The 24,884-nt window shown below is 31.1% G+C and overlaps 2 protein-coding genes across 11 annotated transcripts in view; both read left to right on the forward strand.

Annotated features, from left to right (window-relative positions):
• LOC119609472 (high affinity copper uptake protein 1) overlaps nucleotides 1-11,266 on the forward strand; it is a 70,008-nt gene extending 58,742 nt beyond the window's left edge. For 2 of the 3 annotated variants that reach the window (XM_037964277.1, XM_037964278.1), the window contains 4 exons: nucleotides 1,463-1,656; nucleotides 1,725-1,969; nucleotides 2,247-2,276; nucleotides 10,179-11,266. In XM_037964277.1, coding sequence (XP_037820205.1) covers nucleotides 1,463-1,656; nucleotides 1,725-1,969; nucleotides 2,247-2,276; nucleotides 10,179-10,380 — 671 coding nt within the window. In that variant the 3' untranslated portion in view covers nucleotides 10,381-11,266. The remainder of the gene's footprint in view (nucleotides 1-1,462; nucleotides 1,657-1,724; nucleotides 1,970-2,246; nucleotides 2,277-10,178) is intronic. The other variant, XM_037964279.1, reaches the window with a different exon arrangement.
• Nucleotides 11,267-17,047: 5,781 nt separating this feature from the next.
• LOC119609473 (luc7-like protein 3) lies at nucleotides 17,048-24,019 on the forward strand. Of its 8 annotated transcripts, XM_037964287.1 has the most exons (9): nucleotides 17,068-17,324; nucleotides 17,398-17,421; nucleotides 17,494-18,353; nucleotides 19,913-19,989; nucleotides 20,052-20,367; nucleotides 20,690-21,048; nucleotides 21,104-21,216; nucleotides 21,325-21,686; nucleotides 23,793-24,019. In XM_037964287.1, exons 1-5 carry the CDS (start codon nucleotides 17,247-17,249, stop codon nucleotides 20,153-20,155), a joined length of 1,143 nt encoding a protein of 380 aa, XP_037820215.1. In that variant the 5' UTR covers nucleotides 17,068-17,246; the 3' UTR covers nucleotides 20,156-20,367; nucleotides 20,690-21,048; nucleotides 21,104-21,216; nucleotides 21,325-21,686; nucleotides 23,793-24,019. The 8 variants fall into 8 exon arrangements, with proteins under 8 accessions (XP_037820208.1, XP_037820215.1, XP_037820211.1 ...); XM_037964283.1 differs by having other exon boundaries at nucleotides 20,690-21,460; nucleotides 21,526-21,686; XM_037964285.1 differs by having other exon boundaries at nucleotides 20,690-21,460; nucleotides 21,548-21,686.
• The last annotated feature ends 865 nt before the right edge of the window (nucleotides 24,020-24,884 follow it).

Here is a 24,884-nt window from a genome sequence, read left to right on the forward strand (position 1 = left end):
CCAGACTATAGTCTACTCTATAGTCCAGACTATATTCTCGTTTTTAGTCTTTTCTTTAGTCTACTCTATAGTCCAAACCATAGATTACTTCATTGTCCAGATTAGAGTATACTCTATATAGTCCAGACTATAGTTTACTCTATAGTTCAGACTATAGTCTAATCGTTATTCCAGACTTTAGTCTACTCTCTAGTCAAGACTATAGTCTACTCTAAAGTCCAGACTATAGTCTACTCTATAGTCCAGACTATAATCTACTCTATAGTCCAGACTATAGTCTACTCTGTAGTCCAGACTACAGTCTACTCTATAGTCCAGACTATAATCTACTCTATAGTCCAGACGATAATATCGATTTTAGTCTAGTTTTAAATCATAGATTACTTTATTGTCCAGATTATAGTATACTCTATATAGTCCAGACTATAGTTTACTTTATAGTTCGGACTATAGTCTACTCTATAGTCTGCTCTATAGTCCAGACTATAGTGTACTCTATAGTGCAGACTATAGTTTACTTTATAGTCCAGACTATAGTCTCTTTTATACTCCAGACTTTAGTCTACTATATAGTCTAAACCATAGTTAATTTATAGTCCAGACTATAGTATTCTCTATAGTACAGATTATAGTCTACTCTGTAGTCCAAAATATAATCTCGTTTATAGTCTAGACTTTAGTCTACTCTATTGTCCAAACCGTAGTTTACTTTATAGTCCAGACTATAGTTTACTCTATGGTCCAGACTATAGTCAACTCTATAGTCCACTCTATAGTCTACTCTATAGTCCACACTATAGTCTACTCTATAGTCCAGACTATAGTCTCCTCTATATTCCAGAATATATGTAGTCTCCTCTATAGTCCAGACAATAGTCTCCTCTATAGTCTCCTCTATAGTCCAGACTATAGTCTACTCTATAGTCCAGACTATAGTCTACTCTATAGTCCAGACTATAGTCTACTCTATAGTCCAGACTATAGTCTACTCTATAGTCCAGACTATAGTCTACTCTATAGTCCAGACTATAGTCTACTCTATAGTCCAGACTATATTCTACTCTATAGTCCAGACTATAGTCTACTCTATAGCCCAGACTATAGTCTACTCTATAGTCCAGACTATAGTCTACTCTATAGTCCAGACTATAATCCAGACTATAGTCCAGCCTATAGTCCAGACTATAGTCCAGCCTATAGTACAGACTATAGTCCAGACTATAGACTACTTTATAGTCCAGACTTAGTCAGTCAATAGCCTTAATCCATAAATTACTTCATAAACTATTGATCATATACATATTTTTAATACAAAAACACATTATTTACTTTTTAAATTCAACTTTGGTTTCACATCTATATGTATATCCCATTCTCTCATTCCCATTGCAGACTTGTTCTAGGTTTTATATTTTTATTTTAATAATTTTTATTTGTTTTAAAAAAATACCAATTATTGTAGCCGATCACTCAATGCATCATTCAATGCATGATCATGCCACAATGGATCATTCTGCTATAATGTCGACTACCACAACCACAACAGAAATGCCCGCCAATGTACACATACATCATGATGTAAACAGTGTACATCATCATCATGCTGCCGCCGCTAGTGGTGGTGAGAGTATGTTGCATCATGCCATGTCGATGGCGGTAAGTATATTTGGTTGTGTTGTAAAAATGCAATAGTTTTACAATTTTGTTTTGTTTTGTTTTTTCAGTTCCATTTTGGTTGCAATGAAACAATTTTATTTGAATGGTGGAAAATAGATAGTGTTGGTGGTTTGTTGGGTTCCATGTTGGCCATTTTCATAATGGCTGTTTTGTATGAGGGCCTTAAATACTATCGGGAATTTTTATTTTGGAAAACCTATAATCTCTTGGAATATCGTCCTGTCACCGGTCCCCAGGCAAATCCAGAAGCTGGCCAACGACCTGCTCCACAACCCAGTGCTTCACCTGTACAGTAAGTTTTTAGTTTTTAGCATTTTTTTACGAAGTAATAATTTTAGTAAGAATGTAGTCTTATTTTTTGGTAAATTATATATATATGTATGTATTTTTGTGTTTCTTTTTTTCTCTCTCTCTCTCTCTCTTTTTGAAAATACATTACTTTATCCTTGAAAATGTCATGCTATTTTTCATCGCTTATATCCTTCCATCAAAACATAAAAACAAATTTGTCTGTGTGTGTTTAAAACAATCAAATAAAAACGCATCATCTGTAATTATTTCAACTGTAGATATGTCGGAGAAGTTATACACAAACAACCGTAAGTACTTTTTCAATATCTACACATTACTGTATAATATTATGACAAATATTTATTATGATATATCGCACATTTCCTGCAAATAATGTCATAACTTTTGTGAAATCGAAAAATTAAATCACTGTCATTTTAAATTTGTTCCATTTACTGAACGTTAAATTTAACCTTTTGATATGTTTTAGTTTTTTTTTAACTTTTTTGAGTTATGACATTTTTGCAGCAATTGCTTGATATTAATATTATATGAGAATATTTTCATTATTTATCATTGTTGTTTTGTTCGTGTCCTTGTCCTGTGTCTGTTTATATGTTCGTTTTTTATTTTATTTTGTATTGTTTGTTTCTTATTGTTCAAATGTTTTAGTTGTTTTTTTCTTGTTTTTGTTTATACTAAAAGTACAAATGTATTTTCCACGTTTGTCAAGTGTTCTCTGTAAACAGGTGAATTAATGTAAAAATATGTAAATATGATCCCAATATTGTAAATCCTCTGTTTTAGTACCACAGGAAAATTGGTTATATTAACAAAATTTTTTTATGTAAATACAAATGTTTATTGTTTTTCATTGTATATTTTTGCATTAAAATATTAAATTGGATTTCGATTTTTCAACAAATTTTAATTCCATTTTTTTTCAAAATATCTTATATTTTTATATTATATTTGAAGTGTCTTATTAATGATCACTTATCAAAGGTTTATAGAACAAATTATCTCTTTAGACCATCTGAGTTGAACTATTCTCAAATAGTCCAGTCTGAACATGTGTCTTATAATCAGTTTTGGCAATTTTCCCGTTAAATTACATTGCAAAAACCACTAGAATATGTCATATTTAGTTTTTGCAAAAGCCGCTAGAAAACGTCAAAGACCAGACTATAGACTAGACATAGATTATAAACCAGACTATAGACTTGACTATTGACTAGATACTAGACTATTGCATAGACTAGACTATAGACTAGACTGTATAATTTACTATAGACTAGACAATAAACTAAACTATAGACTAGACTATAGACTAAACTATAGACTAGACTACAGACTAGACTACAGACTAGACTATAGACTAGACTATAAACTAGACTACAGACTAGACTATAGACTAGACTATAGACTAGACTATAGATTATAAACCAGACTATAGACTTGACTATTGACTCGATACTAGACTATTGCATAGACTGTATACTTTACTATAGACTAGACAATAAACTAAACTATAGACTAGACTATAGACTAGACTATAGACTAGACTATAGACTAGACTAAGACTAGACTATAGACTAGACTAGACTATAGACTAGACTATAGACTAGACTATAGACTAGACTATAGACTAGACTATAGACTAGACTATAGACTAGACTATAGACTAGACTATAGACTAGACTATAGACTAGACTATAGACTAGACTATAGACTAGACTATAGACTAGACTATAGACTAGACTATAGACTAGACTATAGACTAGACTATAGACTAGACTATAGACTAGACTATAGACTAGACTATAGACTAGACTATAGACTAGACTATAGAACTAGACTATAGACCTAGACTATAGACTAGACTATAGACTAGACTATAGACTAGACTATAGACTAGACTATAGACTAAGACTATAGACTAGACTATGACTAGACATAGACTAGCTAGCCATATAGACTAGACTATAGACTAGACTATAGACTAGACTATAGACTAGACCTATAGACTAGACTATAGACTAGACTATAGACTAGACTATAGACTAGACTATAGACTAGACTATAGACTAGACTATAGACTAGACTATAGACTAGAACTATAGACTAGACTATAGACTAGACTATAGACTAGACTATAGACTAGACTATAGACTAGACTATAGACCTAGACTATAGACTAGACTATAGACTAGACTATAGACTAGACTATAGACTAGACTATAGACTAGACTATAGACTAGACTATAGACTAGACTATAGACTAGACTATAGACGAGACTATAGACTAGACTATAGACTAGACTATAGACTAGACTATAGACTAGACTATAGACTAGACTATAGACTAGACTATAGACTAGACTATAGACTAGACTATAGACTAGACTATAGACTAGACTATAGACTAGACTATAGACTAGACTATAGACTAGACTATAGACTAGATTATAGACTAGACTATAGACTAGACTATAGACTAGACTATAGACTAGACTATAGACTAGACTATAGACTAGACTATAGACTAGACTATAGACTAGACTATAGACTAGACTATAGACTAGACTATAGACTAGACTATAGACTAGACTATAGACTAGACTATAGACTAGACTATAGACTAGACTATAGACAAGACTATAGACTAGACTATAGACTAGACTATAGACTAGACTATAGACTAGACTAGAGACTAGACTATAGACTAGACTATAGACTAGACTATAGACTAGACTATAGACTAGACTATAGACTATACTATAGACTAGACTATAGACTAGACTATAGACTAGACTATAGACTAGACTATAGACTAGACTATAGACTAGACTATAGACTAGACTATAGACTAGACTATAGACTAGACTATAGACTAGACTATAGACTAGACTATAGACTAGACTATAGACTAGACTATAGACTAGACTATAGACTAGACTATAGACTAGACTATAGACTAGACTATAGACTAGACTATAGACGATACTAGACTAGACTATAGACTAGACTATAGACTAGACTATAGACTAGACTATAGACTAGACTATAGACTAGACTATAGACTAGACTATAGACTAGACTATATAGACTATAGACTAGACTATAGACTAGACTATAGACTAGACTATAGACTAGACTATAGACTAGACTATAGACTAGACTATAGACTAGACTATAGACTAGACTATAGACTAGACTACAGACTAGACTATAGACTAGACTATAGACTAGACTATAGACTAGACTATAGACTAGACTATAGACTAGACTATAGACTAGACTATAGACTAGACTATAGACTAGACTATAGACTAGACTATAGACTAGACTATAGACTAGACTATAGACTAGACTATAGACTAGACTATAGACTAGACTATAGACTAGACTATAGACAAGACTATAGACTAGACTATAGACTAGACTATAGACTAGACTATAGACTAGACTATAGACTAGACTATAGACTAGACTATAGACTAGACTATAGACTAGACTATAGACTAGACTATAGACTAGACTATAGACTAGACTATAGACTAGACTATAGACTAGACTATAGACTAGACTATAGACTAGACTATAGACTAGACTATAGACTAGACTATAGACTAGTCTATAGACTAGACTATAGACTAGACTATAGACTAGACTATAGACTAGTCTATAGACTAGACTATAGACTAGACTATAGACTAGACTATAGACTAGTCTATAGACTAGACTATAGACTAGACTATAGACTAGTCTATAGACTAGACTGACTACAGACTAGACTATAGAGTAGACTATAGAGTAGACTATAGAGTAGACTATAGAGTAGACTATAGAGTAGACTATAGAGTAGACTATAGAGTAGACTATAGAGTAGACTATAGAGTAGACTATAGAGTAGACTATAGATTAGACTATAGACTAGACTATAGACTAGACTATAGATTAGACTATAGACTAGGCTATAGACTAGACTATAGACTAGACTGTAGACTAGACTATAGACTAGACTATAGACTAGACTATAGACTAGACTATAGACTAGACCATAGACTAGACTATGGACTAGACTATGGACTAGACTATAGACTTGACTATAGACTAGACTATAGACTAGACTATTGACTACCTAATTCGTCTGCTATATATTTACCCTAAATGATCTAATACCGAATCCGAATTTCTTACAAGATAATCGATTTATCGACTTTGTTAAGATAAAAATAATTGACTTCGTCTCTTGTGCATAAAATTTCAATTCAAATCCCATTAAAAAGTACTTAATAAAATACTAAGGAATTTTTTATAACAATTTATCAAAATTTCTTTTGGATTCTTTTCTGTTTGTTTTGTAAAACTTTAATCAATTTATTATGAACATTGGGGATAAATCTTTAATCCTTTTGTATAAGCATAAATATTTAATTTAATTACATATTTACATGTATTTGTATTATTTTCTTTTATGTGTACTTTTGTGTGAAATTTTGCATTGTGTTGATTATAGTTTTTTGTTAACTAATTCTAGGAATTTTAAAAATTTTCCTTTTTTTGTAAAAATATTCTTTTAAATTCTCCTTGTACATGTGTAATCTATTGAGTATTTGAGTGGAATTTTTTTGAATAAATATGTATTTGTATAGGAAGGGTTAATGTAACAAAATGGCTAACTCCACTTTTTGACATTAGAATTGAATAGAATACAAATGATTTAGAATTCTTGTTATTTTAAATTCGATTTATATTAAAGCGATGAATGTTTATAGTAAAGGAACATTGAACCCTTAGAGGTTACACCATATGACAGACGATTCAAAAGAATTATTTTATTATTTTTTACTTTCGAATCAAGTTGCAGAACAATTCCAAAATCTGATCTTTATAAAATGGTACTTATACCATACTTTTTATTTTTTTATACTTTAATACTATGATAAATTATAAAGTGTATTAAATAACAAATAGAATGTAATCTTTTCCTAACTATTTCCAATAATTGCTGAGTCTTTGAAGTTAACTTATTTCGCAAATTAGTCATACAAATATACGTTAAAGTTATCACACAAATCTTTTTATTTCCTTTTATTGAAATTGTCATTGATAAAATGTGTTACGTAGTTTTCTATTTTATTTGATGTACATATATAATCTAACACGTGTCTATCAATCAGATATGCTTTTTTTTATAAATTTGAAATATTTGCAGAATAAAATCATGCATAAAGTTGCAAATACAAAGATTATAATAAGGAAGAAATTTTAAATAAGTTTAAGCTCATTAAACTTTAAAAATACATTTTTTTAATAAAATTTCTATTGATTTCCAAAAGATTAGGAATTCTATCAGAAATACAAACTTGCGGAGGCGGATGTGTTTTCTGGTTCCAAAAGAAAATACTAATTAAATAGAATGCCGCTGTAGTTGCGGATTTTTAGCAATTTTATTTTTATTATAATAATTTGTTTTTGTATCTCATAGTTTATTTTCCGTTCTTCTTTCTTGGCATTCACAGAAAAATGTTAAACATTTTTTTTGCTCATAGAAAATATGAATGGCACGGCAACTCTAAATGCAAATGAGAGAAAATTCGTAAACAAATTAAAATACATTTTAATTTTGTGCGGATTTCTTTTAAGATTTAAGTTATCAAAACTCAATATAAAACAATTCCGTCTCCGTAGCTGTAAGATTGTATTTATACTCCTAATCCTTATAATCTCTATAAACATTATAATCAATCTCTAAGCACTTGTGTAATCATTACGACATACTTAATTTAACGAGTACTTCAACCTCTAATTAATAGTGTAACAATGATTACAAAGTAATATGTCACCGATTAGAACTGAACTAAAACTGTTATAGTCAAGTACCTTGTTAATAAAATCTCATTAAATACCAAAACTATATAAAGATTAAACTTATAAGATAAACAAAGTATATTCGCTCTTAAAAACAAATCAACAAAATGGTTCTCTATTTGTCTAACACCTCTTTTGACTACCCTCGCAATGCTTCAAAAGTAACAATTTTGATTATTATTGTAGTTGTTGTATAAAAAAAGTTGCAAAATTACAAGACCAACCACAAAATTACAAATTACGAAAAGGATAATTTTTATTAAGATCTAAAAATTAGGAAATATTACTCCCCTTTTGTCTTCAGTTCCTGTCCCATTACTATTTTTCTTATACTTCTATAAAATGTCAGCAACAAGTGTTGAATATTTGTTTTCTTCCTTATTTTCTATTTTCTTACTATTCTCAGTAACCTCTTTAAATATGTCCCTATAAATATGCAAGTGTTTTATAGGAATTCCTAATAACCAAAAGTATGCTTTACTTACGTATGTTAGAAATTTTTATTGTATTTGTTCTCTTTATTTTTTTAGTATAATAAAAAAATCGATTATAGTAATACTCTAATGTGGTATTTGCGTGGTTTATTTTCTGCACATAAATTCTCGAGAATCTCTTGGAATCCTAAGAAACAGATGAAAGTTCAAAGTTGAAGAAAAATTGTAGAACGGAAACAAAATTTAACTTGAACTAGAAATGAACTTAAACGGAACTAGAAATAAACTTAAACAGAACTAAAACTGAACTAGTACCGAACTAGAACTGAAATAGAACTGTAATAGAACAGAATTAGAACTGAATTAGAACTGCACTAGAACTGAACTAGAACTGAACTAGAACTGAACTAGAACTGAACTAGAACTGAACTAGAACTGAACTAGAACTGAACTAGAACTGAACTAGAACTGAACTAGAACTGAACTAGAACTGAACTAGAACTAGAACTGAACTAGAACTGAACTAGAACTGAACTAGAACTGAACTAGAACTGAACTAGAACTGAACTAGAACTGAACTAGAACTGAACTAGAACTGAACTAGAACTGAACTAGAACTGAACTAGAACTGAACTAGAACTGAACTAGAACTGAACTAGAACTGAACTAGAACTGAACTAGAACTGAACTAGAACTGAACTAGAACTGAACTAGAACTGAACTAGAACTGAACTAGAACTGAACTAGAACTGAACTAGAACTGAACTAGAACTGAACTAGAACTGAACTAGAACTGAACTAGAACTGAACTAGAACTGAACTAGAACTGAACTAGAACTGAACTAGAACTGAACTAGAACTGAACTAGAACTGAACTAGAACTGAACTAGAACTGAACTAGAACTGAACTAGAACTGAACTAGAACTGAACTAGAACAGAACTAGAACAGAACTAGAACAGAACTAGAACAGAACTAGAACAGAACTAGAACAGAACTAGAACAGAACTAGAACAGAACTAGAACAGAACTAGAACAGAACTAGAACTGAATTAGAACAGAACTAAAACTGAACTAGAACAGAACTAGAACAGAACTAGAACAGAACTAGAACAGAACTAGAACAGAACTAGAACAGAACTAGAACAGAACTAGAACAGAACTAGAACAGAACTAGAACAGAACTAGAACAGAACTAGAACATAACTAGAACAGAACTAGAACAGAACTAGAACAGAACTAGAACAGAACTAGAACTGAACTAGAACTGAATTAGAAATAAACTGGAACTGAACTAGAACAAAACAGAATTAGAACAGAACTACAACAGAATTAGAACAGAATTAGAACAGAATTAGAGCAGAACTAGAACAAAACTAGAACAGAACTAAAGATGATCTAAAACTGAACTAGAATTGAACTAGAACTGAACTAGAATTATACTAGGTCTGAATTAGAAGTAAACTATAAATGAACTAGAATTGAACTTGAACTGAACCAGATCTGAGCTAGAATTAAAATTGAACTGAACTAGAAATGAACTGGAACTGAGCAAGAAATTGAAATGAACTTGATCTGAACTCGAACTGAAATGGAAACGAATTAAACTAGATTTGAGGTAGAATTTAATTATAGTTCTGTTTATTTTAAAAGTATTGGTTAAATATATAATTCCAATATGATTTGATCGTTGTTGCGATAATCTTTTATTTCCTGACGAAAAGTTTTCGATTACCGTGTTAACACGATATAGAAAACTTAAACCTTCATCCATTGTACATATACGTTAAAGTTATTAATTTAAGTTTAAATATCTTTATATTAAACAAAATTCATTTTATTAATATTATTTTTCTTTTTTATTTTTTCTTCTTACCTCCGATTTATATAAACTTTGCAGTCCCACGATGTTTTCGTTACATCATTTCTTCCAGACATTTTTACATATAGTGCAGGTCACTGTATCATTCCTGTTGATGTTGATTTTCATGACCTACAATGTTTGGCTTTGTATAGCGGTAGTTTTGGGAGCCGGTGTCGGCTATTTCCTATTCTGCTGGAAAAAGTCAGTGATTGTTGATGTCACTGAACACTGCCACTAGCAATGTGCAATATGCGTCTGATATATTGCACTAATCAATAGACATTTAACGTCAACGATGATGGCCAACATGTCAGTCGGAGAAAAGACATCAATGCCAGCAACAATAGAAACAGAAATGTCGATGATGAAGATAAAGATGATGAAAACAGAAGCGGAGGATAAAAACTTAAAAACATATTATAATAATAATGCAAGAAAAACAAAAGCCAAGGCAACAAAAATAAACTGTGAAAATGATAAGCAACATCAACCAGAACAGCAATTGCAATATAATAGACAACAACTAGATTATAATTATTATGAATTTAAAAAACATGGAATTCCAAGAGTTCAAAACCAATACAATGATGATGATAAAGATTATGATAATGCTAATAATGAAACAATTACTATCGATAACATGACCATAACCAAACAAATGGACACCAACATCAATACTTCTCTTACACCCACTACGACTTCCAGGCATATTAGTAGTAGTAGCAACACTTGCATGGTGATTTCTAGTGTTAAAACTACAAATCCCATGATGATGGTCAATGGTTGTGGCAACATCGGTGCTAATTGCTCAAATTGTCGAAATATTAAAATTCTTTTAAGACTAAGTTTAAGATATTTTTATGATATAAACTGTGAATTTGTAAAAAATATTATATAAAAAAAATATGAAATTAACTATTATTATAGAAATTATAAACCAACAAATGTAATAATAAAACTATATAAATAAATAATATTATACATTTTAGTATTTAAGTCAGATTTTTCTTAAGTTGAGAATATTTCAAACTTTAAAATATTTTCAGCAGATAAACTAAAAAAATATAAAATTTCTTATTATATATACAAAAATATGGCTAAATGAACTACAACAAAAAAAAAAACATTTATTAACTACATGTACTATTATGTATTTAAAAATAAAATTATATTAGATTCTTTTTTTACTAAATTAATTTAAAATACAAGAAAACAAAACATACAAATTAAATCCAATTTAAATCTAAAATTTAAGTATAAAAAGAACAAGAACAACAACACACAATAAGGGAAGATTACAAGAAAGCTTTAAAGACTGCAGTCGTCTGTAAAGTAATATTAACTACATATATTTTAGGCGTAATTGTAACTCAAGTGAATTGGAATTTTAGACAATTAAAAAACTAAAATTAAATTTGTTAAAAAAAGAAGTAAAATAATATTATTCTTAAAAGTAAATAAATAAAGATATATAATGTTTTTTATTTGTTATCAACAAAAAAACTGGTTGTTGTCATTTTTATATTGTAGAACTAAACTAGAATTGAGCTAGAACGGAACTAGAGCAGAACTGGAACTCAACTGAACTGGAACTGAAGTAGAACTAAGCAAAAACTGAACTAGAACTAAACTAGAACTGAACTAGAAGTAAACTAGACTTAAACTAGAACTGTCTAGAACAGAAGTAGACCTAAACTACAACTGAACTTAAACTGAAATAGAACAGTAGTAGAACTAAAATTGAACTGAACTAGAACTAAACTAAAACTGAACTAGAACTGAACTAAACTAGAACTAAACTATAACTGAACCAAAACTGAACTAGAATTAAACTAAGACTGAACTAGTACTAAACTAAAACTGAACTAGAACTAAACTAAACTAAACTAAACTAGAACTGACTGAACTAGAAGTAAACTAGACCTAAACTAGAACTGTCTAGAACAGAAGTAGTCCTAAACTAGAACTGAACTTAAACTGAAATAGAACAGTAGTAGAACTAAAATTGAACTGAACTAGAACTAAACTAAAACTGAACTTAAACTGAACTAGAACTAAACTATAACTGAACCAAAACTGAACTAGAATTAAACTAAGACTGAACTAGAACTAAACTAGAACTGAACAGGAACTAAACTAGAACTGAACTGAAACTGAACTAGAATTGAAATAAACTAGAACTGAACTACAACTGAACAAGAACTGAAATAGAAATAAATTTGAATTTAACTAAAACAGAAATATGTAGCACAAAACTAGAAGATAATTAGAACAGGAGTAGATCTAAGCTAAAAATTAAATAGAACTGATCTAGAACGGAACCAGAACTGAAGTATAACTAAAGTAGAACTGAATCAAAAGAGAACTAAAACAGAACTAAGCCAGAATTGAATCAAAAGAAAACTAAAACTAAAGTGGAATTGAACTAAAACTGAAGTAGAACTAAACTAGAACTGAATCAAAAGAGAACTTGAACTGAATTAAACTAGAACTAAACAAGCAGTAAACTAGAAAAGAAATAAACTAGAATTGAACTTGAGCTGAACTTAAACTCAACTTAAACTGAACTAGAACTAAACTAGAATTGAACTAGAACTGAATTAAATTAGAATTGAACTAGAAGATAACTAGAACAGGAGTAAATCTAAGCTAGAAATTAATTAGAACTGAACCAGAACAAAACAATACTTGAACTAATCTAAAATTACACTATAACAAATCTAGAACTACACCAGAAAATAACAAGAATTTAGTTGAAATAAAACTTTCGAAATTGTTAGTCGATAAATCGACTTTTTGTTTCTACTATAGTATAGTGTGTATATATATTTTATGACACGGTCCTTACCTTTTTATACAACTACTCATTTATAAAACTCGGCTAGTGGTGACATGGTATATTATCACCTAGAGGCAATGGACGGACGCTGATTGCCGTATCCAGGGGTTACCACAAGAATACATACTTATTATTATACCAATGATCTCAGCAGAATCACTACCATATACCCATGGTTGTTGTTGTTGTTGTAGCAGCGACACCTGAAATTACACGTATATATATTTAAACATTATTCCCTACTCTTCTTCTTCTTCGCTCTGGTTATCCAACTCCGTTAGATCTAAACCCAGTAGACGAGCCGCATCCAACGTTCCTCGTTTGCAACGGGTGGTGGACGACCTCCCAGTATTATACTATCGCGGTGGCAATTGATGGAGTCTTCCACCGCCTGTTGATTGATAGTATTCAAAGCTGTCCTGTATGAGCTTTCGTCCTCTATATCATCCAGGTGTTCTTGGATGTCACTCTCATACATACGAAGATCTTTCCTGACATGCCTCGGGGGGGGGTTCTAACTCCGTTAAATGGTGGTTAGGGTGGCCCCTCCGATGACATCCCAGTAGGAACTGCTTTGACAGCATGATGTTATGTTCCTTAACTGAAAGCATCTTCGTTTCGTCATGCAGATGTTCTTCGCATGTCATTTGAATGCAGCCTGTCACCGTTCTTAGGGCTGCGTTTTGACAGCTTTGAAGCTTCTTCCATTGCGTGTCGCTAACTCTAGGTGTCCACACTGGCGCTGCGTAGTTTACCACTGACCGGCCAATCGTTTGATAGGTAGTCAACAAGGTTTCTTTAGATGTTATTTGGGCAAAATATTGGTGTTTGCTGTATAATTGCAATGCTTGGATGCGGAACCATTGTGGTTTCTATGTCGGCCTCCGGTAGGTTAGTGGTTGGTGTTCTAGTCTGGTAGACCGGAGGTGGTGGGTTCGATTCCCACCTGAGGCACTGGTTAAGGAGCGCACAACAGGCCCGATAGAGGCCTAGGTGTATTTCTTCGGATTTGGTGTATATACATCCTTCTTTCAAACTAACTAACTAACTAACTATGTCGACTTTAGATCCCTTAGAGTGGCACACTATATGAATCATTTATAAAAGGTATTCCTTCCGTTCACTTGATGTACTTGAGTCTGTTTCCTAATATATGTACAGTGCTGGCCATTAGGTTAGCACATTTGGTATCTGTAAAATATATCACCAAATATTTCCTATAGTTCTTAACTTTTTTAATAAATTATTTTTGTACAGATTTTTCGGGGTAGATGTACCATGGAAGAAAAAAATCTTTATGGAACAAAGTAGTGGAACGAAATGTAATGTGTCGTGATCGTCGAAGGGCATGTGTTACGCGTAAAAAATAATTTATTAAAAAAAGTTAGAACTATGGGAAATATTTGATGTTATATTCAACAGATACAAAATGTGCTGCTAGGAACTGAAACCTATATTTATGAAGCCTAAAATTATCAGGATGTGTCCGGCAATATAACCTTCTTACAAAAAATCAATTTATAGCTAATACATCATTCCAAAAGTTATCATTGTGATGAATTATTGTAGAATAAAAAAGAAATTACTTTAAATTATGGAGAATTTGGTCCATTATTGACCAATCCCACATTGAAGTTCCTATTCCGAAAATCACGCTGACGTTCATATTAACCTATTGATCAAAGTACATATACATATATGTATATGACCACTTCCGAAATTTTGTTTTTTTACGACATATGATTTGATGGTGCGTATTTAAGATTCGGCATAGCCGAATAAAACACTCTTACTTGTTAATTATTATACCCTTCACCTTCGTAAGAAGGATATATGTATATAAGTTTGTCATTCCGTTTGAAATTTTTATAATATAATTTTCCAACCCTATAAAGTATATATATTCTGGATCCTTATAGATAGCGGAGACGATTTAGCCCTGTCCGTCTGTCTGTCCGTATGTATGTTGAAATCAGTTTTCAGAAGATTCCAGATATCTGAGAGATCCGAATTTTCAATTATTCTATCAGACATACGGTCGAATAGAACGCTAGTTAAAATCAGCAAATTCGGCCCATAAATAAGGAAGATAGCAAAAATCTGAAACTACCTCTGGAAATTTCATCGAAAATTGAGATTTTTCGTTCATGTACAGATAAAAACAATAAACAAAACACATAACAAAAAAGTAAATTTTGTTATTGTATTACTTGTTTATAAAAAAAAGTAAAGCAAGAACAACAGTTATGAAAGAAGCAGTATTGGCTAGAAAGATGAAATTAATTTTGTAGAGTCCGGATTAGGTGAGAACCTATAAAAAAGGACTTTTTGATACATTTTCGTTCTACAAAAGGTACTTTTTGAATTTTCTTTAATATTGAACCTAGAAACATGAAACTTAGCATGTAGGGCCTTGATTAGGTGAGAACCTATAAAAGGGGACTTTTTGGTTCTTTTTCGTACTTCAAAACGTAGTTTTGAACCTAGAAACATGAAATTAAGTATGTGCCGGTCCACACACAGAAACTTTAGTTGAAAAACTTTTTCTTAATTCTCTTTTAAAAGTTTCCTTAATGTCTACACATAGGTGAAAACTTTTGTTTCAGAAACTACGTGTTAATTGCATTGATTTGTTTTTGTACGAATGGGAAGAATAACAAAACAAAACGAGTTTCCGAGTTCGGGAAACTCCGTACCGCGAGATAAATGAATGTTATTTCTTTCTCTCTCACGCAAAATCAAAAGTTTCTCAAAAATAGTTTCCTAGTGTGGACCGGCAGTATGTAGAGCCTGGATTAAGTGGGAACCTATAAAAGGGGACGTTTTGTTACTTTTTCGTTCTACAAAAGGTACTTTTTGAATTTTCTATAATATTGAACATAGAAACATGAAGTTTAGCATGTAGGGCCCGGATTAGGTGAGAACCTATAAAAGAGGACTTTTTGGTACATTTTCGTTCTACAAAAAGTAATTTTTGACATTAAAACCGGTTTTTTGTGCTTTACCATTGTCGATTTTTTTCTAAATGTTAATTTTTTTTTACTTTTTAAAAATCGGTTTCGAATACTTTTTTTTTGCTTTGTATTCAAAGATTACTTAAATTTTGAAGTAAATAATAATACAGCCAATCTTTTAAAAATATTGGAGTCCTGGAAATAGAGTATATTTCTCTAATGCACCTTTGGTTGAACTTTTTGATTTTCCTGATTAATTAAAAAATTTAATTTGTAAAATTTATTGGATACAATTTTATCAATCTTAAGATTATATTCCAATTACAATAATTAATTTGCGTATAAAATATTATGGAATTGTTTTAATGCCTATGGAAATTGTCTAAACAGGGATTTTAGAATAGGCTATGTTTAACAAAAGTGTCCCACTTTTTTCCATTTTTTACATTAAAAAAATAATGTAAATTATGTATTTATAATCAGTTCGGGATATGTTTTATTCATCAAATTTAAATTTAAACGTTGATTTTTTTCAAATTAAAATATATTTTGTTATTTATAATGAAAAACTATTGTTAACTATTCGAACTATTCGAAAACCGGTTTTTGGAAAATGACGAATAATCGATCACCCTACTGTTCTGTAAATCGAATCGGTTTCAAAACGGAGAAACTTTTAAAACCGAATTTGGTGTTCTGCAAATCGAATTTTTATTTGAACGTAGAATTCAGAAAAATAAACATATTTTAACTGAAAAAGAGTTTAAAATTTTTTAGAAACTGATTTTCTGCAAGATGTTTTTTATGGGTTTAGGGTAAAATGTAGGCCGATCCTCATAAAACTTGGTGAAAAGATTTGTTTTTAATTTTTAATAATTTTTTATCCATCCCTGCATAATTTCTAACACAACTTTTGTGCTTGCTCTATTTTTTTTTTTTTTTTTGTTATAAACAATATATTTGCATCCAAAACCCCACTTTTTGATCTCTCGGATTCCGTTTTTATTAAAATCGTTGAAAATTTAAAAACTAAACGTATTTGAAAACTTAGCCGGCTTATAGTCGATTTTAAGTCGCCGCCTATATTTTTAGTGTCAGACGCCGCCGTCGTTAATATTTGTTGGCGCAGGGCTCTGGATAGTTTCACTACGGTGGCGATTAGGACAAGCGGCAGAAAAATTCGGCAAAAACGTGTAAAATAACAAAAAATTGTTAGAAAATTTATAGAAAAAAACAAAATATCAGTTAATTTATAATAAATAAACAATATTTAATAAAATAATAGTGAATTTATAATAAAATACATACAAAATGGTGGACGCCGCACGACAAATGTTAGACGAATTGATGGGTAGAAACAGAAATTTACATCCATCGGAAGCTCCCAAAGTAATTATTATACACACAAATTTTGTTTGCTAAAATTAATTTATTTTTTCTTTTATTTTCATACACATTAAAGTCGGTGAACTGGGAAGATCCTGATGTAAGTACAAGGTCATTTTGTGAAATGTCAAAGAAATAATCTATAATTACTTGTTTTTATTCTATATTCTAGTTGTGTCAATATCATTTAGTGAAATTTTGTCCGCATGAATTATTTGTTAATACTCGAGCTGATTTAGGACCTTGTGGTCGTATACACGACGATGAAGCCAAACAAAAGTATGCAGAGGCCAGACCGTCATCGCGCAAAAGGCAATATGAAGATGAATTTTTATATTTTTGTAATTCTATGTTAAATGATGTTGATCGTAAAATACAGAAGGGCAGACAACGTTTGGCCTTAATGCAAAGGGACCAGCCAGCCCAGTCGCATGTGTCCAAGTACCGTGAACAATTAAACAATTTAAATGCCCGTATTAAAAAGTTGGTAGCAGAGGCCGAAGAAGCTGGTACACGCGGTGATGTGGATCAGGCCCAAGATCTTATGGTACTCTGTGAACAACTAAAAGAGGAAAGAGATAATATGGTGACACAATATGAAAATATGTCAAATAATAAAGATGAGAAACCTTCGTCGGTTGAAACAACAAAGCCGGTCGGCATTGTTGAAGGTTCTCCATCGTCACAGAACAATACAGAAGAAGGTGGTAAATCACCGCGCAGTGATGATGACACAGCGTCCAGTCTGGCGGGAGACAAGAAATTGAATGCTTGGATGCAAGATATGGGTCATATGCCGGAAAAACAAATGGAGGTATGCGAAGTTTGTGGTGCTTTTCTCATTGTAGGAGATGCCCAACAGCGTATTGAGGACCATTTGATGGGTAAACAACATTTGGGTTATTCCAAGTTACGCAAAGCCGTCGAGGAGATTCACGAGCAACGTCAAAAGGAACGTGAAGTAGATGATCGTTCAAGAAGACGTGATGAACGATCGTCATCACATCGCAGTTTTGATATGGAGCGAAGGCGGTAAGTTGTAAAAGATAATATTTAGAACTGGACTGAACTAGAACTGAACTTAAACTGAACTAGAACTGAACTAGAACAGAACTAGAACAGAACTAGAACAGAACTAGAACAGAACTAGAACAGAACTAGAACAGAACTAGAACTGAACTAGAACAGAACTAGAACAGAACTAGAACAGAACTAGAACAGAACTAGAACAGAACTAGAACAGAACTAGAACAGAACTAGAACAGAACTAGAACAGAACTAGAACAGAACTAGAACAGAACTAGAACAGAACTAGAACAGAACTAGAACAGAACTAGAACAGAACTAGAACAGAACTAGAACAGAACTAGAACTGAAGTAGAACTGAACTAGAACTGAACTAGAACTGAACTAGAACTGAACTAGAACTGAACTAGAACTGAACTAGAACTGAACTAGAGCTGAACTAGAACTGAACTAAAACTGAACTAGAACTGAAACAAAACTGAACTAGAACTGAACTAGAACAGAACTAGAACAGAACTAGAACTGAACTAGAACTGAACTAGAACTGAACTAGAACTGAACTAGAACTGAACTAGAAATGAACCAGAACTGAACTAGAACTGAACTAGAACTGAACTAGAACTGAACTAGAACTGAACTAGAACTGAACTAGAACTAGAACTGATCTAGAACTGAACTAGAACTGAACTAGAACTGAACTAGAACTGAACTAGAACTGAACTAGAACTGAACTAGAACTGAACTAGAACTGAACTAGAAGTGAACTTGAACTGAACTAGAACTGAACTAGAACAGAACTAGAACTGAACTAGAACTGAACTAGAACTGAACTTGAACTGAACTAGAACTGAACTTGAACTGAACTAGAACTAGAACTGAACTTAACTAGAACTGATCTAGAACTAGAACTGAACTTAAACTGAACTTGAACTAAACTTGAACTGAACTTGAACTGAACTGAACTAGAACTGAACTAGAACTGAACTAGAACTGAACTAGAACTGAACTAGAACTGAACTAGAACTGAACTAGAACTGAACTAGAACTGAACTAGAACTGAACTAGAACTGAACTAGAACTGAACTAGAACTGAACTAGAACTGAACTAGAACTGAACTAGAACTGAACTAGAACTGAACTAGAACTGAACTAGAACTGAACTAGAACTGAACTAGAACTGAACTAGAACTGAACTAGAACTGAACTAGAACTGAACTAGAACTGAACTAGAACTGAACTAGAACTGAACTAGAACTGAACTAGAACTGAACTAAAACTGAACTAGAACTGAACTAGAACTGAACTATAACTGAACTAGAACAGAACTAAAACTGAACTTGAACTGAACTAGAACTGATCTAGAGCTAAATTAGAGCTGAACTAGAACCAAATTATTACTCACTAGAACTATACTAAAATTAAACATGAATTTAAGAGAACTCGAAAAAAACGGAACTAGAATTTCACAAAAACTAAACTAGAAGATTATTAAGGCTTGAATTGAAATAAAATCGTGTAAAAAATGAAAATTAATGAAATATTATTATATTTCCTTTATTTTGCAGTGAACGCGAACGTGAATATCGTGGACGTTCCCGTGAACATAGTAGCAGTCATCACCATCCCGGTGAAAGACACCGCCGTAAGTACTACTTTCTATAACACATTACAACTATAAATTCACATTATAATTTAATTTTATAGACCATCATAAATCTCATCATCGCCGCCGTTCTCATTCACGTAGTCGCAGTCATCGTAGCAGTCGTGATCGTTATAGTCGCAGCCGTAGCCGCAGTCGTTATTAAAGCATAGAGGAACACTTGCTGATCCCCCCTTCCTCCCTTCATATTATGAACATATACATATAGAACCAACTAGAGGTACACTTCCCTTATCTTTATTAAAAAAAACAAAACCTAAATGATTTGAAAAAAATCATAAAAAACAATTTTAACAATACAATTTAAAAAAATTAAACCACAGAAAAAGTCATAACGATCTTACTACATAAAACAAGGTGAGTGCAAATTAATTTCTTGTTTTTTTCATTTTTCTTTTTTTTTTACACAATCATTGATTTTTCTATTGATGTTAGAAAATATATTAAAAAAACAAGTAAAACTATTAAAACCAAAAAAATAGTGTGCATGTTTAGGTGTGGTAGTTTTAAATTTAAGGATTTATTTAAATATGTTTTAACTATTCTTATAAACTATAAAACGGATTGTTGAAAAAATACAAGCCAAATTGTTTGTAGAAATTTAAAAGAACTGTATGTGTGAATTTGCTTTAACGTACTACAACTACATATATACTGAGTAATTGTGGATTAATTATAGTGAAAAAGCTTTGGATCTTTAAAGTAAACAAGCAGTTGGCCTAAACAATTTAAAATTAAAACACAAATACACTACTTTTATACAAAGTATAAAAGTTGCATTGTTACCAGCTGATAATTCTAAGCACAAGGGGACACTTTAAGCCTTTGACGTCCTTTATCACAACAGGTACTCTCCTCTAATTAAAAATTTAATTTAAAACATTAATAAAATTTGTTAGTTTATATAAAACTGCTGCTACTAAATTCTAAACTTATTTTAAAGTACACCTCAGGGCCAAGTTTAAGAAAAAAAGTTACTGAAAATATGGCTATAAATTTTGGTTGGTTTCCAGTAGATAACGCTCACTCATAAACCAGGTACTTTATTTAACATGTGTTTTTTTTCTCTTGCAATTAAATTTTATATTTAAAGGTCTACATACCTCAAATCCCCAAATTTTTTTTTATCCTCAAAACAAAACAAACTAGCCTAACACTGTCCAATGATCACGTTATTGACCACACAAAAAGAAAACGAAACTCCAGGTATTTTTAGTCATAATAATGATATGAAATCATAAGAAATCTCTAGTTATAGATTTTTATCTGTATATGATGTATTATGTATGTATGAAAAAAACTGCATTTTTTCAGTTAAATTATTGTTGAATACAGATTACAGATGACCTTGTTCATCGTTCGTTATGTTCTCCGTTAATGTTGCCACTTTAACCAAAAGACCTAAAATTAAACGTTCACTTCTAAATATACATTCCGGCCATACTCTAAGGTAATTGATTGCTAAAAAAACGTATTTTTTTTAATAAATATTTTCAAGCTTAACAAAAACAACAGATCTTTTGTGAACATTATTTAGGTATAAAAGTTATATAATATTCTATATTCTGAGGCTAAAATAAACACAGACACACACAGATAAAAATATTTAAACTTGTCGAAAATGTATTAGAACTACTACTACTACTCTCTATTTGATATGACAGCGCTTTGTAAAGGTAACACTATATTAAAAAAAATAGAATAAACATAATTTAAATTATAAATATATTTTTAATCAAACTATTATATACATAAATATTTTTTCTATATTTTTTTGTTTAAAAACTAGTGCATATACTAATATAATATGCACAAAATACGAAGTAATTAATGTTTACAAGATTTCATAACCGTTTACCATGATAACTACGAAATATTGTTTTACCATTAAATGAACTAATTTAAAAATATGGAGACAGCTGTGAGTACACTGAAGAGTGAAGTAAGTGTCTCGAAAGGTCTCAACTTTCGAGAACCGAACTAGTCGTCTTTACAGGCCTTTACTCCAGCAGATTAAAACTATCTAATTGAAACGCTAATTGAGCTGTCATAATGAAGATGAAGAGGAGACAATAGCACATCTTCTATGTAATTGTCCTGCCCTAGGTGGGGACAGTAAACGAATTACGGTCAGGGCATCTTATTTTGACCTATAGAATGTTCAATTGACATTTAAATGGGTATAATGAGAAATTCATACTTTGCCCGCTCTAGGTGTGGATCGTAAACGAACAATGGACAGGGAATTATATTTTAATCTATCAAATATTCAATTGACATATAAATAGGTATGATGAGAAAGTCATAGGTATTGAGAGTAGCTGATTCATAAGCACTTGGGTCCATCTAAGTTGGTCCCATTGTATTACTTAATTGGGCTGCAAAAGAGTAGAACATCTTAAATTTCTATATGTATTCGGTTTCACTCTCCTACTTATTCCTTCCTGGTTTATTATTAGTCTTTCTTGCCACCTCGGAATTGATGACGTCACTATGAATGTCGTTTAATGCTGTACGAGGATCGATCCAACAGATCATATAAACAAAGGTCCTCCTGACATGCCTCGGAGGAACATCTAGCTGTGTGAGGTTAAAGTTGAGATGATTCTTCATATGGCATCATATTCGTTTCCTCTTGTAGTAGGTGGTAAAGAGTCCCTAAGATTTCACAATTTTACAGGCTTCGGTATTATAAGGCTGCTCACCGCATCTGGCCGATAGTTAAGCTTCTACTATCAGTGAGATAATTAGAGATTTGAAGATTCTTGTTAAAAGATTCTGATATTGATATTTTCGGTTTATTTCCCCTTGGTTTCTGCCCTGATTGTCCACATATTTGTCATTGGGCCTGACAATTGGAATTACTCCACCTTCTTTACAGGTTTCGGTATTACAAGGCTGTTCACCGCATCTGGCCGATAGTTAAGCTTCTACTATCAGTGAGATAATTAGAGATTTGAGGTTTCTTGTTAAAAGATTCTGATATTGATATTTTCGGTTGATTTCCCCTTGGTTTCTGACCTGATTGTCCACATATTTGTCATTGGTCCTTATGGTCTAAATAGGGAATACGTACTATGGATTCCTTGGCTACATTTAAATCGCCTAGTAATCTCTTAAATTGATTGTGTAAACTAAAATTTTCGTTGGGCCAGACGTTTTCTTTGTGATATTGATGACCTGTGGATTGTTAGAATTGGATAGCTGTTGAACTGAACAATAAAGATGCCAATGCAATCCAGGACTATATGGTATAACAAAACCATCTTCTACATTATGTGGTCAATTTTGTTCCTATGCGAGGCTATTAGGGCCATTCTTCTTCATATGCATCAGTACAAGACACTGTGTTTAGCCATGAGCAATCAAGTGACAAGGGAAAGTGTCTAGCCTACTCTGCCATTACCCGTCTATGTGCAATACAGTTGAACGTCATTATGACATTACTCCCCTTTTAGACGTTTCTATTTTGGATAAATGGATACTGATTAAACTAACCTAAGTTTTTATAATACGGATAATAGGTTTAGACCTAGAAGACCGTACGTCTGGATTATGTCAATACTTTTAGTTCGAATCTTTGCAATAGTTTTTTTTTATCTAATTTGATGACACTTTGGAACCGGTTATGAAATCTAAATAAATACAAATTGAAATATTTTTATATAGAAAAAGGTCACTAATATTAAATATTTTACTACTATTTTTAATTAATTTTAAAAGTTATTAAGAAAAACTCTTTTAAAATACAAAATACTTATACACTGTTATTGTAATTTTAGTTGGAAAACATGAAAAAGTGAACTAGACACCAAGACTACCAGCAACAACAACAACCAGACTCTGCAGCTAAACGTTAATGTCAAACCAAAAGGCAGGCAAACTCCTCTCACAGGTAACTTTCTCTACAACAAACTGTAACAACCTGAAGAAAATTTTCTCTCTTAAATTAATAATAATATAAAAAAAAAAAAAATAGTGGAACAACGAATTATGTAAAATCTACACATAATATAGAAAATGTTTTTTTTTTTATTAAAAGCAAACTAGAAATTATTTTTAAAGGCAACATGTATCAGGAATGGATTAAAATCACGCCAAAACACATAAACGAGGTGATTTATTATTTTTGTTTTCATTTTTTTCATTTCTATTGTATATGTATTTTCATATAGTTTTATTATTATTATCTAATATTATTTCGTATTTTTATTGGCAATTATTAACTTGTTATTGAGATTATAAAGAAGTAATTTATAAAAAAAAATTTAAGCAGATTACTACTATTAAAAACTTCATAAAACATTGTTCTCAATTTTAGTTTTTATAAAAAATGATAAAAAAAAACTAAATAAAATGTGTGTCTTAAGTAATTTCAATAATTTTATCATTTCCCTTATAAAATGACAGTTTGCAATATTAAATATAAATAAAATAAATTTCTAAATTTCCCTTTCAAAAACACACATATTCGTTAAACTATTTAATAATTTTTTTCCCTCTCTTTTTTCTTCACTTTCTAAATATAATTCTAATTGCAATTTTAAAACTGTGTTTTATCTATTAAAACTCCTTTTTTTCTGTGCAAATAATGAGAATATCTTGTTTAAATTCATTTTAAAACTTTTTGTGATTTTCCACTTGATCAAAAAAAAAATATTTTCGTTTATCTAATAACACAACTACTTTTAAAATCACAAATAAATTTTAAAATTTGTTTTTAAAAAAAAATTATATATTTATAAATTAACATAAATATTAATATTTAACAATTCACATACAAACATACATATTGATAAGGTATTTATATTAAATAATATATTTTTAAGATCATGAATGAATACAAGTCAATATTGAACAAAACCAAAACAATT

This window comes from Lucilia sericata, unplaced genomic scaffold (assembly GCF_015586225.1).
Source record: "Lucilia sericata isolate MDLA Ls3-8-SP2 unplaced genomic scaffold, ASM1558622v1 Contig000988F_arrow, whole genome shotgun sequence".
In the NCBI taxonomy this organism is placed as follows: domain Eukaryota; kingdom Metazoa; phylum Arthropoda; class Insecta; order Diptera; family Calliphoridae; genus Lucilia; species Lucilia sericata.

Excerpts from the sequence above, each read along its gene's own strand:
- LOC119609473 (XM_037964280.1), top strand. The coding sequence starts at position 17,247 with ATGGTGGACGCCGCACGACAAATGTTAGACGAATTGATGGGTAGAAAC. Across the intron at positions 17,422-17,493 it reads TGAACTGGGAAGATCCTGAT|TTGTGTCAATATCATTTAGT; the intron begins GTAAGTACAAGG and ends TCTATATTCTAG. Across the intron at positions 18,354-19,912 it reads TTTGATATGGAGCGAAGGCG|TGAACGCGAACGTGAATATC; the intron begins GTAAGTTGTAAA and ends TTTATTTTGCAG.